The sequence below is a fragment of the Aureobasidium subglaciale genome, assembly GCF_000721755.1.
Source record: "Aureobasidium subglaciale EXF-2481 unplaced genomic scaffold scaffold_31, whole genome shotgun sequence".
NCBI classification, from domain to species: domain Eukaryota; kingdom Fungi; phylum Ascomycota; class Dothideomycetes; order Dothideales; family Saccotheciaceae; genus Aureobasidium; species Aureobasidium subglaciale.
This window is the reverse complement of record NW_013566964.1, coordinates 179,999-194,402: the sequence shown is the minus strand read 5'-3', so window position 1 is coordinate 194,402 and position 14,404 is coordinate 179,999. Positions and strand designations below refer to the sequence as shown.

Below are 14,404 nucleotides of genomic sequence, written 5' to 3'. Positions count from 1 at the left end.
GATCACGTTGCTTCCATCTATGCAACAAAGTCAGCGTCTGTATTTTTTACTGATGTCAGACAGCTCACCGATTCCTAATCGCGAGTCAATACTGCATCAAATGTGATAGTTGCACCGGTCTCTACAAAACATCAAGCCACAGTACCGCTGGGTCTAGTAGTTACTGTGTGACAACAAGCCCAAGGGTGCTCTGCGTAAGTCTTGAGTGTCTTCGAGAACCTTGCCCAGATTATCAGAGTCTCTCCTGGTCTGTCTCTCGATAGCGAGATTGCGGAGTCGATGCACAGTGGTTTCCATGGCGATAGTCGATGCTTCCAGTATATCGCCGAGGATACTGTCGTCTCTGAAATACTCAGACCAGACTACATGAATGTTCGTTGCAGGGTGGTTGCTTAGCGACACAGAGATGTGCGAAGGGATAAGCATCAACACTCCCACATCAGCCAAGTTTGCAATACCCATGAGAATCGTGGATGGGTGTGACGGAGAGTTCTCGGCTATGGCACCAGATATGCTGAGCTTGACAGTCTTCAAGTTGTGCAGACGCTGGTTGATAGCATTGACGAGTGGTTTGAGCTCTCTGACGACCGAATTCTCTCCGTCATTGAAAATGACAATGTTGAGATGCTCGATATTGGCAATCGCTGTAGTTGACAGTAGTTCGAGGACGTAGAGTAAGGAGAATGCCACGCCAGATGATGCACCTTGAACGGACAAGTCAGCATTGCGCCAAATATGAGGCACAATCTCATGATAGAGGAGTTTGCTGGTTCTGGCGACAGCGAGTGCAGCACTACTTCTGACGCAGTGGGTCATTGGAGCTTTCCAGACCAGCCCTTGGAAATCATAGGGACCCTGGGGTCGATAGCGTTTGCAACAGCCGTGTTCGAGCGACAGATACTGCATGAACTGTTCGCCTGGAGGACCGTCCAAGATCACACCAGCGCGTTTGTTCTCAGCGATGGCTTCTTGGATCAGTAGATGGTAGATCATGGTTCGAACCTCGGGTGGCAACGACAAGAATGATGCCATCTTGGGGTGGTTGTGATGATCGTTGGTTCGCGGTAGTTACAAGAATGTGGGAAGAGATGTCCGTCGTCGAGGACAGAGGGTTGCGCGGGGCTGTCGAGGGCGACCGGGGTTCGAACCGATGAGTCGCTCACTTTGTTTTTTGTCGTCGCTGCCTAGTTGTGCATAAGCCTTCATACATTCAGTCCGACACTTTTACGGAGACAGAGCTCGACTAGGCAACAAAGCTTACAACAGTTTCACTCGTGACCTGTGGTACTATGGTATGACCTTGCAAGCACCTTCATAAGTGTCGTTCGAACCTCCATCTTTCTTACACCTCCAACACCAAACACGATCTGCGAATCGCGCAGATCTATCATCATCGGTGTGTTCACCTAATCGCCAACACCGACATGCCATCTTTCTTGTCACTCCCGTCTGAGCTTAGGCTCGTCATTTACAGCTGCCTCCTGGACGATGCCATCGCCAGTGGTGCCTGCATCTTCTGGGCCCCGGATGTTCTCGAGGATGAGATGGACACCATCTCTGTTTCTTACCGTCGAATCACTCCCTCTGCCGAAGATACGTTCAACATGTTTGGCCTTCCCGCTGCCCTGAGTCACGTCGACTTCAGTGCACTTGCTTTTCTTGGACAGGCTTCCAGACTGATCCGCGACGAAGTGATGCCTCTCATCTGGTCGTGTCCGGATCTGTCACTCCATGGACAGCGGTCTAAATGGGTCGAAATCTTACGCGCTGTGAAGTCACGCCAATCCGTCAATCAGTGTTACGCTTCAACAAGCACCATACTCTGCTATCCCCAGAGAGTTCCAGCTGGTTGGGGTCAGAACGACAGGGTCCGTCAGGGAGTCATGAGGGCCTTTATTCTCTTCCTTGGCATCCAATTTCCTAAGCTCCAAAACTTGAATGTCATCATGTCATCCCCAGCTAAGTGTATCATTCCTGTGGTGTATCTAAAGCTACCGCCCCACGCAAAAACGATGTTCGCTATCAACAATCTACTGCATCCTACAGTCTCTGTCAGTTACACCTTGCATATCAGAAGCTCACTCCAAAACCTAGTGGATATTGGTTGGTTTCTTCCTTCAGAGCTCAAAACATTTCACGAGAAGTACGAGAGCCTTCCTCGTGAGTACATCGCAAACTGCCGCAACACTCAACACGAAAGAAAGCTCAAGAGAGAATGGCTTCACTCAAACCACGCAAGCCTCTTGGAGGAGACCCTTATGCTCCGAGCACTCTTCCATTGCTAAATCAAAGTACACGGCTTCATGGCAAACAATGTGCACGGCTTCGTGGCAATAGATGCACACAACTTTACGATAATCGATACACACGACCTCACAGTCTTTACACGCTCCTAAGCAGCAAGATCACAAATTGTACGATACCAAGCTTTGCTGCTGTATCATCATCGACTGACGTGATTACTCCAGATAGCGCAAAGGGCTTTCCGCTCACCAGACAAGGGCTCGACCCTCACAAGAAGAAACAGATCATGTTGTCAGCACTCTTTCGACAATAAATCAGTCGGGGGCTGAGGAGGAACACTACAGACACTCATTTTAAAATTCGGACGAAACATGGGCACATGGCAAAGGTACTCCGAGTTATCACAAAGAAAGTACATACAGCGAGAGATGCCTACGTTTTCCACACAGCACAAATACCTGAGTGAGCTCGTGCATCAAACCGCACTCAGCCGATTACCATATTGAGTGACTAGTTTGATGCTCAGAACGCTTTGATGACACCGTGAGTGAGATCACTAACAGTTAGCATTTTGAGTTTCCACATCAGCCTTTGAAAAGTAAGACGATGATCTAGGAGAATACTACTCTGCTATACGAAAGCGATCCACGGTCGGGACGGCGCCGTAGAGCTTTGTGTGACAGAGCACGAAACCCTGAACAAATCATGGACCTCCATGATTGACTTCGCTATCTCGACAATCAGTCTGTTTACTCTACTTATACCGCTTTATCAATCTGGATCTTCGTTATATGTAAGTCTGGAGTCCTGAATGGCACCGGCTTCCATCGGTATGATCACGACTTCCGAAGAAGCACTTGCGACCAAAAGACATTTCCAGGCTGCAATCTTGATTGTTCGCAAACAGCATCTCTCATTTCCTCTAATCTTAGTAGCGGCAGAGCTCTTTGTATCTCACTCCCGACTCTCAACTCTTTATGATCACACTCTTGACTGCACAGTCATTGGCTCAGACAGCGGAGATGAATACATTATGAGCGCCTTTGTATCGTATCTGGGGCAAAAGCAGCGCTGGGACTTTGCCATCTACCGTCAGCATTCTTCTTCGGAAGCCGGATGGACGAAATTACTTGCTATGTTTGCTACTTGGTCTCTCTTTGAGTTTCCCAGCCCAGCGCTCGAATATGGCCGTGTGGCTAGGTCATGGCAGCAAAACTATTGGATGAACGACAAGTTGCCGTTTGACAGTGCCACAATTGAACAACTCCGACAGCACTTTCAGCTATGGGTAGCTTCCAGGGTTTTGGGGGTCTGAGAGCACGGCCAGAGAGTTATATGTTCCTGGTCGTTGACAAGATTGTTCTCGACAACGTTCGCCCGCAGGAATCCAAGCTGGACTTCAAGCCGAGGGACGAGGGACCCTATTTCAAAGCCATAGACGAAGTTCACCCCCGACGAAAGTGAAGGACATTCTGGCTGGATGAAGCTGAGCCTGGTGTCTCTGCTCGATGTGTACAGTAGAGGCATGCACTTTGAAGGCATGAGGGGTCTACGATTGCGACATTCCGATTGGTACACGAGTAGTCTACCCGAGGAAGATACTACGTATCTGGAGGAAGATGATTCCGTTCTCAACTTTGAGCTGGCCATCTGAGTCTGGAGGCGAGGAGAAGACATCGGAGACTTAGCCGCTGCGTACGTCCATTTCAAGTATGTCTTCCTAAGCTCCGGGAGCTGTGTGTTCGGCGCATTCGTCGCGAGCCTCATCTGGAGCACCTGAATTCATTCTCCGACAAGGTTATTGTAACCAGAACGGCCCGGCTTGCATCCCAGCGAACGCTTGCATCCCGCGATGGACCATACTAATACCCTAAGATATCTATATTGTAAAGTTTTTGTATCAAACACATACGGCCACAGTCAGCTGAAAACTGGGCATCCCGTCCGCTCTGCCATACATAAGCAGTTGAACGGCAGATTAGTACTACGGTGGGTGACCACGTGGGAATCCCTGCTGCTGTATGTTTTGCATCTGTTTTGTCACATCAACCAGCGTGGTGGAGGCCTACTCTATATCACTTTTGACGTAGCTTCGAAAATACATGGGTGTTTTGTTCCATTCGGCCGTTCGCTGAAGAGCGTTGTTTTGTTCAGATGCTCTCACAGAATTGGCAGGTTGTGCCGAGGTCTTAACACTACTCTGTCGTTTACGCAGCCCTGACTGATCTCTTCTATACCTTCATCTTGGTGAACCATGTCGGGCGAAGCAAGGTTCTGATGAGCGTATGTGTCCTGCATGTCCTGCAGGAACCACAAACCCTGCCGCCTGGGGACGACCATAGCTTCAAATTCAGAGCAAACTCGCAGGTGTTACATTAAGATAATAGCTCTGGCTATGCTGTGACATAAAACTGATCAAAGTCTTCCTGGGCGACTTTACAAGTCCATTCAACCAAAGCTTTGCTAAATACACAAATAGCAAAGGTCTCTCCAAAGCAGCCATTTCCCGATTATTCACATATCCTTCATTACATCCACTCACAGATAAATTAAATAAGTCTTGGGCACAGATACGAAGCAAGAAATTGGTAGAAAATGATGTGGATGAGAATGAATTTACTTTGAGACTGGTGGGGGGAAAACACGAAACTACTTACGGTGGAGAGAAGTGCAAGCAGAGAGATTGATGGAATGCCGCATGGTGCTGTTGCTTGAGTTTTAGTGAGCGTCCTGGTCCTTCCTTATATCGTCGGCTCCGATCATGATTTGTGGGAAGTAAATACGGACTCATGATACATCGAGCCAATCTTGAAACGGTCGAATCGACGTTGGTATCAAGCCTCTAGTCATGCTCACTAACGCTCCACAGAGCATACGGCACGAACACAAACATTGAATCAATAAAATTGTTTTTACTTCGTTCTCTCGCTTACATTCCGCAAGTCTTGTTATGTTCACTTTTTGTTTCGCCCCATCCCGCCAACGCCATGCTGAATCAAAGCTCGCATAGACACAACCCCTCCTTTGCAATGTCAACATGTAAAAGGAGACCATCGGGGAAAAGATAAAGAAAGAGAGAAAGAGGAGAAGAGCAAAGAGGATTACAACCCATCCCACTTTTAGACCGGGGGCTTCTTGCCAAATTTAAGCTTAAACTTTGGCTTCTGCTTCTCCTCTGCGCCTTCTGAGGGGCGGGGACTGTTGGTGGCGGTGGTGGTGCCATTGCTCTTTATCGGATGGTTTGTCGTCATGGGACTGATGGCGCTTATGGGAGCGGAGTCGGTTTCCTGCTTGATGGCACTCATGCCATTCCAGCTCCTGAAAGCGCCAACGCTTGTACCTGTATTCAATGCGGTGGTGACCTCCGGGCTGGCAAAGTAATCGCCATTGCTGCCACTATGGTCTTTTGAGCCTCCACCTGCTGTAGGTGCAGGGCTGGGACGCGCCGAAGACGATGTGTTGATCTTGGCGGGGATGGCGGGTCGCTGTTTTTGCGGTCTGTTACCTGGTTGAGGTGGCTGCGCCAGGATCCTTTGCAGACGTTTCTGCTTTGTGATTTTCAGGCGAAGAACCTTCGATTTGCCGGGCTTATCGCTTGGTGTAGGCTTTCTGGACACTGTGGCTGAGGTAGGTGCGGAGGTGCCAGATACAGTGCGAGATGGCGTTTGTGCATGTACCTTTCCCAAACTGATACTCGGGCTCTTTTCCACCTTTGGTGTTGCCGACGTGCCATTTGTGGTCGGCAGCGTGAGATGCGGGCGCTTAGGACTAGTCGCGCGTGGCTCGGCTGTCGTACTCTGCTTGCGCTTCAGAGTGAGTTTCATAGACCCACCCGGAGTTGATATTGGCAGAGGTGGCGGAGACATGGCGGTCGGGGGTGCCTGAAGAGGTCTTGGTACTACAGGAGCCGGAGCCTGATCGTGTACTTGCGTCTTCCTGTAGAGCTCTTCTTGTATGGCAGCGACTTCATCTTCCAGTCTTTGTTTCTCATGCTTCTTGTTTTTGATGTACTCTTTGGTTTCCTTCGCAAGTGGTCCAGTGTACTTGATGCCATGCTGCTGCACCATTTCGAACTCCTCTAGACCAAGACCAGTAAATGGCGTTGTTCGGAACTTATCCTTCTCTGTGAATTGCATCTTGGCTTTGCCAACGTGCTTAACATTGTAATAACGAGGCAGGCGAAGACGCACAACAAGGCCGTTTGATGGATCATAGACCAGGGCCGCAATGTCCAGGAACGAGACGACCTCAGGTATGGCGAGCGTCGGTGATTGTATGACATGCCACAATGATGCTTTGAACACCTCGTCGTTGATAAGGGCAGCTTTGAGCGCGATCAGAGCAAGCTCTGGAGGACTCTTGCCCATTACGTCGAGCGGTACTGGTTGAACGGCCAACGGCTCCTCCTGCTCGAGGACAAGGCCCCCAGTTTCGATAAGCTTGGGAGCTGGCTTCTCGACCTCTTGTGACTTAAGCGCAATAGTTCCTAGAGCCCGGCCCAGTACTTGCAGAAGTTGATCTCTGAAGTAGGGTGAAGGATCGTCACATAGCGAGTACAGTAGATACTTCAAGATCTGTGGCCGCCTGGCAAGTTTGAGTTGGACCAAGGAGTCCCATGCTGCGAGCCGGACCTCATCTGCGTTGCCAGTCTGTGTGTATTGTAGAATGTCGGCCTTCTTGTTCTTGACGACACCATGTTCCAGCAGCTTCCGCATGCATTCGAGTGCCGTGACAGAATATGTGTTCTGATAAGAAGAGATCCATTCATCGATGCGACGGTAGCGTTCGAGCTCGTTTATGGCTTCCTTTTGGAACTTCTCGTCTTCGATGGCTTCTTGCATCAGATCGTCTTCGTCGTCAGGATTGATGGCGAAGGTCTGCTGTGGAGCTGTAGACGCGACCAGAGATTCGGCGAGACATCGCATGAGTGTGGATACATAGTAACAGTCGGAGAACTGAATGCTGTCAGTGGATGACAAAGTCACACAAGTACAACTGTCTTACCTCGTTATTGGAGTTGTCGTTGAACTTGAGCTTGTCAACGAAAAACCTCCTCACACTCATCGGTACCTTACCACGCTCATCTTTGACATGTGACAACGCAATTGGTATGGCTTTTTGAATCAAGTAGCTCATGCGATCCGAGAAGTCGTTGGCGCGAGGCATGGACGAATCCGCGAAGCAGAAGAACTCCTGGAATGCTCTCTCGAGATGGTACTGACCAACCCAATTCAAGCTAGGCGTGGCGCATTTGGTCAAGCCCTCGGCTGCCAGTGTACGGATGCCGTGGAAGTATCGGCGGTCCATCAATGTCCTGACGAGAATTGTCGACATCAGAGGATGTGCGTTCTGCTTCAGGACATGCTGAAGCGACTGTATACAAGTTAGCGCCGTGTCAAACAGCTCCGTGGCGGAGCATTGCTTACCTCGTATTGTGCAACAACATCTCTATCTTGTTGCAACTGACTGACATACATGTAAATTGGCATGATCAGGTCGATCTTGCCAATCCATTCGAAGTCGGCATCCATACGAATCCACTCGTAACTTTCTTGGCCCATTCGGTCTTCCTCTTCTTTGCCCCAGTCGACCAAACGCCAGTCTTTGACTTCATCTTCTGACTGAAGCACGTCACCAAGACAGTATAGTAGCACGTCATTCTCGGCTTGATCGCCAAGGTCATTGTCGTTGACAGCCATAGCCCGCTCTTTTGCCCGTTTAGATCTTTTCAAGCGTTTGTACTTGGTGTTGTACGGAATCTCGATCTTGGTGTGCGTGTCCTTGATCTCCACAATGTGTTCGTATGGTGTACCATCGGCTTCGTGAATACGAATGGTCATAGGCCCAGTAAAGGGATCCGAGACCTCAGGGGCCCATACTTCCGAGACTTGTTCTTTAGCCTCTCTCATGAAGTTAGACGGCTGAAGTTCAGGCTTGATCTTTCGTTCGCGTTGCGTTTGGTAAATGTTCATCTCCACGACCAACTTCTTCTTGTTGAAACGCTGGTTTACCTTGAACAGGGGACAACCAGCGCCATATACCCACTGCTTAAAGAACGCATCAAGTTTGGTGTGTCCAAGCTTCTCACAGAGACGGTGGAACCAATCCGTGGATAGTTCACCGTTCTGAAGGTCACCCGTCTTCGCGTTCAACAATAACCTGACGATAATGCGTGCCACACCAGCCGCTCCACTTGCCTTTGTGAGTCGACGGTCCAGGATGAAGAGGACGACTGCTGACTTTAGAGCCATGAATTCGTACTCTGAAGGGTCAATGTCAAGCTGAGCGCCGAGTTGATGTATGCTATAACGTTCAACATCTTGCTCGAACACCTGTTCGGAAGCGAGTTTCTGTTGGTAGCGGTACTCGTTGTTGCCGGCCAGCTTCCTCATGAATGTGTCGCGCATGAATCCTGAGATACCGGTGATGGCCCACATGTCTCGAGCTTCTTTGGGAATGATGTTGACACCAACCCATTGGCTCGCAAGAGCGTTAACGAGCACTCGAGTGTTCGCGTCCAGCGGTTCGATGATGTCTTCTGGGAAGAGCAGTCTCGTACTGCAGATAGACAGAGATGCGGTGTGTACCACATCTTGCACCAAGTCATCGACAAAGATTAGCTTGTAGCTGGAGAACGGGAATGAACCGTAGTTAACGGTAAAGTAGTCGATCGCCTTCCAAAACTGTCAGTTGATCATCTAGATAACACAAACAGAGTACATACCTTGGCCATAGGCATGCAGGTGTTTCGTAGCTCTTCTGCTCTGCCTGGCAGACAGAAGCCATCTACTTTGATGGCATTTTGTCCAAGCTTGTCATCCTCGTCAACTTCTCTGAAATCAGTAAGGTCAACATGCTCGAAAGGACCGATGGCAAAGCCGATGTGGCGAGCAGTAACGGGAGCAAAGCAGGCAAATGAGACTGTCCGCCAAGTAGGATCCTGGGGGTCAATAATCTGAAATCTGTCAGATAAAGCAATATTGGTATATGGATGAGACTGCATACATCGTCTGTCATTTCACCAGAGCACACGATACTCAGATCCAAGGATTTTTCTTCCTCGCTGAGATTGATCGAGTACTCTTCCCGCGACTTCTTGTCTTTCTGGTCGGCCCCGATCATGTCCACGTCTCCATCGGTAATACTTCTTTGCGATGTTTTTCTGAATGCATCGCCTAATGTCTTGTGGCAGCGTATGGAGATCTCCCACATACAGCGGGATGTGACATCGTCAACGCACGGGAAGACAGAGCAGATGGCGCCCGGGCCCAGAGTATTTCTTGTGTATAAATGAGGATATCGCGAATCCTGTTCCGAGAACCCGACGAAGTGGAGACCGTCGCGAAAACTTGTGACTTCGAAGTCGATGACAACTCGTAGAGGGGCATACCTTAGCGTCGGCTCCTGGGCGTGTGATGCAGTCGGAGTGTCGGCTTGCGCAGGGAAGTCGCTTTCTTGTCTTTTGAGGCTGTCTCTGGCCAAGGTTGACGAAGACTCGCTGTTCAGCTCCTTTATTGTGACGCGCGATGGAATGGTCAACGCTAGCTCTGGGTCCGGGGATTGCTTGATGGCGCCCTCAATCTTGGTACGGAGGTATTCATGCTGATGGGCGGTTGTTATCCCTGGGAGTTTGATCTTCTGGTAAGGATCTGAGTAGGTGACTTGTGCTTTCGAACCTTCGACGGTAGCACTCAGGATACGGGCCTGGCGGCAGTTTAAACGTATGGTTTTGAGGTCCTTGATTTCAGGCTGGATTGTGATTTCGGTAGAACCAGAGATGGCCTGCTTCGCAAAGTTGACTGTGAAATCGACCTTTTGCGAGACAACGGAGAAGCCGAGATCCAGCGATTGCTCGGTTGGTAGGGCGTTGTCAAAGTAGCCCGGCATGGCGCCCACTGCGCGCAACCTCTTGACCAAGTGTCGGCTCAGTTTGCATTTCCCATGCCCCAAGACATGCGCGATACGGTCGCGTTAGTTGGCTGAATTCGGTCGTGTGTTGCGCCTGCGTGTTTCGAGGAAGGTGCGGCCGGTAGAGGGGTGGTGATGGGGCGGCGTTCGTTGGAGGCGCGTTGCAGCGGTAGACGTTCGATGGTGAAGAAGCCGGGAGGTGAGAGGGGCGAGTGTGACTGCGATGAGACGACCGACGGCGACGAGTATGGATGCTTGACGTGATGCGCGCGCGAGGCTCTGATCGACTGAACGAGCTGTAAAGTCGATGCTGTCGGGAGTGACGAACTTCGGTGAAGCTGGTCCGAGCTCAACTTCGCGACTACCTCGAAGTTGCATCTGAAACAGTGAAACTCTCTTCTACCGTCAAGTCGTATCGTCAATATCATAGTGACGTGCTTCGTGAGCGCGATGCTCGAGATGAATCATCCTGGAACATAGTGACGGCGACATGGTCTCATCTACTCTGAGAGCACAACACCTCGTTGCGGCCAAGTCTCGCACACAATCACATCGCGTGACAGGATAAACGACACTTTTGAATGTTCATAGCAGTTTTCAATTGAGCAACCATAATGCAACATCCCTCAGGGTATTTCGCTATATCCGTGCGCCCAGAACGCCACTCCGTGTATGCTAACTATGTGTTATCCTGTACATCTGCCTCGCCTCTCATGCTTGACTTGAATCCATCGCACTTTCCCGCTTCATTCTCCTACGCTTCCTGGCATTGGCTCTCAATGCATCTGGCGTAACGTACTCTTCTGGCAGCGCAAACTCCTGTTCCTCAGCCTCGGGTATTGGTACGCCGAACGCTGTCAGAGTCCGGCCATGTCTGGTGTTCCCTAGCGCTGCCGCTCGTAGATGAGGTTTCGAGTAGAAGCTCACAAAAGGCCCATCGGGTGTGGGCTCTCGATATATAATCGGAGCAGGTGCTGGAGGCGTAGGTGCGGGTTCAGCGACTGGTGCTGACGCTCGTGTCCTGCTTTTGAGCTTTCCAGCCTTGCCGTCTTTACCACCACTTGCTCCTCCTGAAGCCTCAGTCTGTAGTTGACGTGCTGCCGAAGCATCCAGATCACTCGAAGACGGCTCACTCTCACTTTCCTCCTCCTCCTCTTCCTCCTCGTCGTCATCGTCTGCCATGGCTGCAGCTTCTTTCTCTTGCCGAATGCGCCTTTCTTCGTCTTTCCACGTCTTGAACTTCAAAAGAAGTGCACTGACTTCGTCGACAAAGTATTTTCTCTTTGGTTCGTACTTTTTAGCATCTGCGTCTGCCACACTGACGATACCCATGACACGCAGCCAGTCGTGTCCTTGTAGAGCTTCGAGAAGTCTTTCGAGGTGTGCCTTTTCATGCATGGCCCTCTCCTTCTCGATGTTGCGTAGTTGTTTTTCTTTGCGTTCTGCTCGACGATGAGACTTGAAGTAAAAGGCATCGGTCAATGGATCCTTGGGATGGTGGCCAACGCTCTTCTCGATGGACGAGAAATCGATGACCTGAGCTCCATTGTATTTGTTCTTTTGGGTTGGTGAGGATGGTGGTTTGTTAGGCGAGGAAGAGGGACGACGGTTCCGTGCATTGCTAGCCAGGCTATCTGACTTGAAGCCCGGGTCTTGTGCAGGGTTGTAGGGCTCATGGCTGATATGAATGATCGTATCCGTAGTGATGAATTCTGTGTCTGGTCAGCTATGGTCACAGCACGTAATCGACTTGGTCTCACCTGGTTCCTTGTTGGAATCGTAGATAATGTCCTCGTAGTAGGGAAAGTAGACAGCCAGCTCACTCTTCAGACGCGGACCTTCATCGTGAGAGCGCAGACTACGCCTCTCTGACGTCTTTCGAGTCTGTCTTTGTGACGGGTTCAGAGCGGTGGCCGGGGTTATGGCAGGTGACGTGTTGGATGTTGGTGGATCGTCGGAGGGATCCAGTTGGGTGCGTGCGCCGTTGGTAGTCTGCAGCACCTGTCCATGTGGTTCGGAGAGGGTCAGCTTGACGGGCGGTCTCGGGGTCGGGATGGTCGCGTTTGTGTCGCCAACGTCAGCAGATACCGCAGCTAGCTTCGGGCCTTTGAGCGTCAGCTTGAGGCGTTTGGCGGGTCGGTCTATTTGTGCCAAAGGCTCGCTGGTTTCATTGTCGGAGGGCAGCGGTTGCGGTGATGTCGAAGGCCGCTGTGAGGGGGGTGGTGTGGGGTGTCTGACGGAGGCGCGCCGGTTGGGTGACCTGGTCGAGGTGGGCCGGAGAGAATTGACCATGCTTTTGATGGCAGACGACCATGATTCTTGTTCGACTACGCCGTTCTCGTCCGCCGCAAGCGCTTCGCTGTGCTGTTGGCTCGAATCCTGCGCTGTCTCGCGGTTGCTCCGTTCAGGACCCTTTCCTGACAGCCAGATTTGGAGAGGAGTCATCCGACAACATTTGGTCGGCCTACTTTGCGGCGGAGTGTCAATCCTAGGCCCAGATCCTCCTCTTCTACCTGTACTTTTAGCTATTGTCACTTCTAGCGAGAGCCGACTCGTCACTGTCCCGCGGTCGCGTCTCCCTTCATCGACTCTACGAAGCTCCAACGAACTTGGCTTGGCACCATCTCCTCTTTTGCGGCATGCAATCTGCAACTATGGGCGAATGGAACAATTCAATATCTTTCATCGGATAGCTACACACAGTATTTAGACAGATCTTGAGTCGGATCCGAGCCTCTTCCATAACTATTGGTTGAGAAGACGCATGTGTATTGCGACACTCACTCGATGGGTGCCGGTCAAGCTTCTCACAAACCAGCAGCCTTGACACTTCACGACCACACAGATCGTTAAGCTTCAATGGAAATGTCAGGTCACTTCTTGAAACGGTTCCTGAATCGATGGATCACAGCGTAGCTGTATTTGAGACTCGATTGCGCCGGGCAAAGGCATAATTGTGCTATAAAATCGACGCTGTCAGAATGACCCTGTCCATACTGAACTGAGCACGTTCCAACCACGCAAGGTAGCAAGAAGTATATCATATTAGGTATTAGTCTGCTGCTAAGCTCCCTGAATTTGCTGTCGGCTTGTATATGTACAATGTTGGTTGGCCTCAGGCGTTGATAAACTCCGTGACTATTGGTGATCTTGAGAATTGTGGATTGAGAAGAATGCATCTATGATACAAGTCAGCGTCTGAAACACGGTGTCTGATAGGACTCGTACGTAAGGAAGTGACCAAGACCAGCCTTCCTTTGCTCGAGAAACTTTGTTCGAAATCGTGCTGCGAGGAAGGTTAGGAATCGGAATATGTATGAGCTTTTGTCATCAACATACAGACAAGACTTTTCCGAGGCAGCTCTGGGATAGATGCTTCAGAAAGGGGGAAAGCCCTCACAAGATTCTGTCTGAGTGTGTCGAACTCCGAGTATCTGATCTTGTGTCAGCTTGATATGCTAGAAGCTGCTTGCAATCCGAGGCCCGAACCTTTTGCGTAGGGTGATGCTGCCACCCTTGAATGTTTCAATGGTAAAGTTCCACACGACATAGGCACCTATCCCTGTAGGGCCGCTGACGACCACGTAATCGTCCACGGACACATCACTTGCCCAGCACACCCGTCCAATTTCATGGTCTTCATCTGATTGATCGACGAGATCTATACCGTGGGCTATAGCCGGCGTAGCTGAGTCAGTCCGCTCAAGGCGGAGGCCATTGAAGTATGGCGGTATTACATGAGGAGCTGCATCTGCAAGTGTGACTGATGACGCGGCAGTGTGATCCGAAGTGTTCACGGCCTCTTCATGTGTTGTAGGGGTGGCGGCGGCAGCGGCGGCCAGAGGCTGGTCCTTATTGCGGGGTGACGAGGTATCGCCGTTGACAAGAGTTTCCGTCTCCGCAGACTCCATCCATCAGTCCGTGTTGGGGAGAATAATAAATAGATTGAGTTAGCGGATCCTGTGGTTTGGCGATGCACGATTATCCATGGGGTAAAGAGGTGTGTGGTTTCTGGGATAGTCGCGAGCGTTTGCTCCGTTAAATCGCTCAGCCACTTAGCGCAGAAAGAGGGCGATCAGATGGCGAGAAGAGGTTGGAGAAACAGAGCCGCAAGTCAGGGCTTGGCTATATGTCTACCTATCGGCTCTCGTAGCGTCCAATAAGTAGATGAGAGCTGGGACCCTCCCCGGCCCTGATATTCTCCGAGATTCTCGAAATCTCCTTGACTCGCTAACCATGGTATGGGATTCAT

At 50.6% G+C, this 14,404-nt stretch overlaps 6 protein-coding genes across 6 annotated transcripts; 2 read left to right on the top strand and 4 right to left on the bottom strand.

Annotated features, from left to right (window-relative positions):
• Window positions 1–38: 38 nt before the first annotated feature.
• AUEXF2481DRAFT_508403 (uncharacterized protein) lies at window positions 39–1,228 on the bottom strand. The gene has a single exon (XM_013484345.1). It carries the CDS (start codon window positions 1,030–1,032, stop codon window positions 154–156), a length of 879 nt encoding a protein of 292 aa, XP_013339799.1. The 5' UTR covers window positions 1,033–1,228; the 3' UTR covers window positions 39–153.
• On the top strand, window positions 1,229–2,697 carry AUEXF2481DRAFT_508404 (uncharacterized protein). The gene is made up of 2 exons (XM_013484344.1): window positions 1,229–2,414; window positions 2,469–2,697. The coding sequence occupies exon 1, from the start codon at window positions 1,425–1,427 to the stop codon at window positions 2,283–2,285; it is 861 nt and encodes a 286-aa protein (XP_013339798.1). The 5' UTR covers window positions 1,229–1,424; the 3' UTR covers window positions 2,286–2,414; window positions 2,469–2,697.
• A 204-nt stretch (window positions 2,698–2,901) lies between these two features.
• AUEXF2481DRAFT_92310 (uncharacterized protein) lies at window positions 2,902–3,559 on the top strand (the record flags this gene model as incomplete). Its single annotated transcript, XM_013484343.1, has 1 exon — window positions 2,902–3,559. The coding sequence occupies exon 1, from the start codon at window positions 3,056–3,058 to the stop codon at window positions 3,557–3,559; it is 504 nt and encodes a 167-aa protein (XP_013339797.1). The 5' UTR covers window positions 2,902–3,055.
• Window positions 3,560–5,363: 1,804 nt separating this feature from the next.
• AUEXF2481DRAFT_8726 (uncharacterized protein) lies at window positions 5,364–10,131 on the bottom strand (the record flags this gene model as incomplete). Its single annotated transcript, XM_013484269.1, has 5 exons — window positions 5,364–7,199; window positions 7,249–7,617; window positions 7,671–8,918; window positions 8,969–9,199; window positions 9,250–10,131. The coding sequence occupies 5 exons, from the start codon at window positions 10,129–10,131 to the stop codon at window positions 5,364–5,366; spliced, it is 4,566 nt and encodes a 1,521-aa protein (XP_013339723.1).
• A 732-nt stretch (window positions 10,132–10,863) lies between these two features.
• On the bottom strand, window positions 10,864–12,597 carry AUEXF2481DRAFT_8725 (uncharacterized protein; the record flags this gene model as incomplete). Its single annotated transcript, XM_013484268.1, has 2 exons — window positions 10,864–11,864; window positions 11,913–12,597. 2 exons carry the CDS (start codon window positions 12,595–12,597, stop codon window positions 10,864–10,866), a joined length of 1,686 nt encoding a protein of 561 aa, XP_013339722.1.
• Window positions 12,598–13,243: 646 nt separating this feature from the next.
• Window positions 13,244–14,264, bottom strand: AUEXF2481DRAFT_44293 (uncharacterized protein). The gene is made up of 3 exons (XM_013484298.1): window positions 13,642–14,264; window positions 13,492–13,586; window positions 13,244–13,438 (listed from the first exon to the last, which is right to left on the bottom strand). Exons 1-3 carry the CDS (start codon window positions 14,061–14,063, stop codon window positions 13,344–13,346), a joined length of 612 nt encoding a protein of 203 aa, XP_013339752.1. The 5' UTR covers window positions 14,064–14,264; the 3' UTR covers window positions 13,244–13,343.
• Window positions 14,265–14,404: the final 140 nt, after the last annotated feature.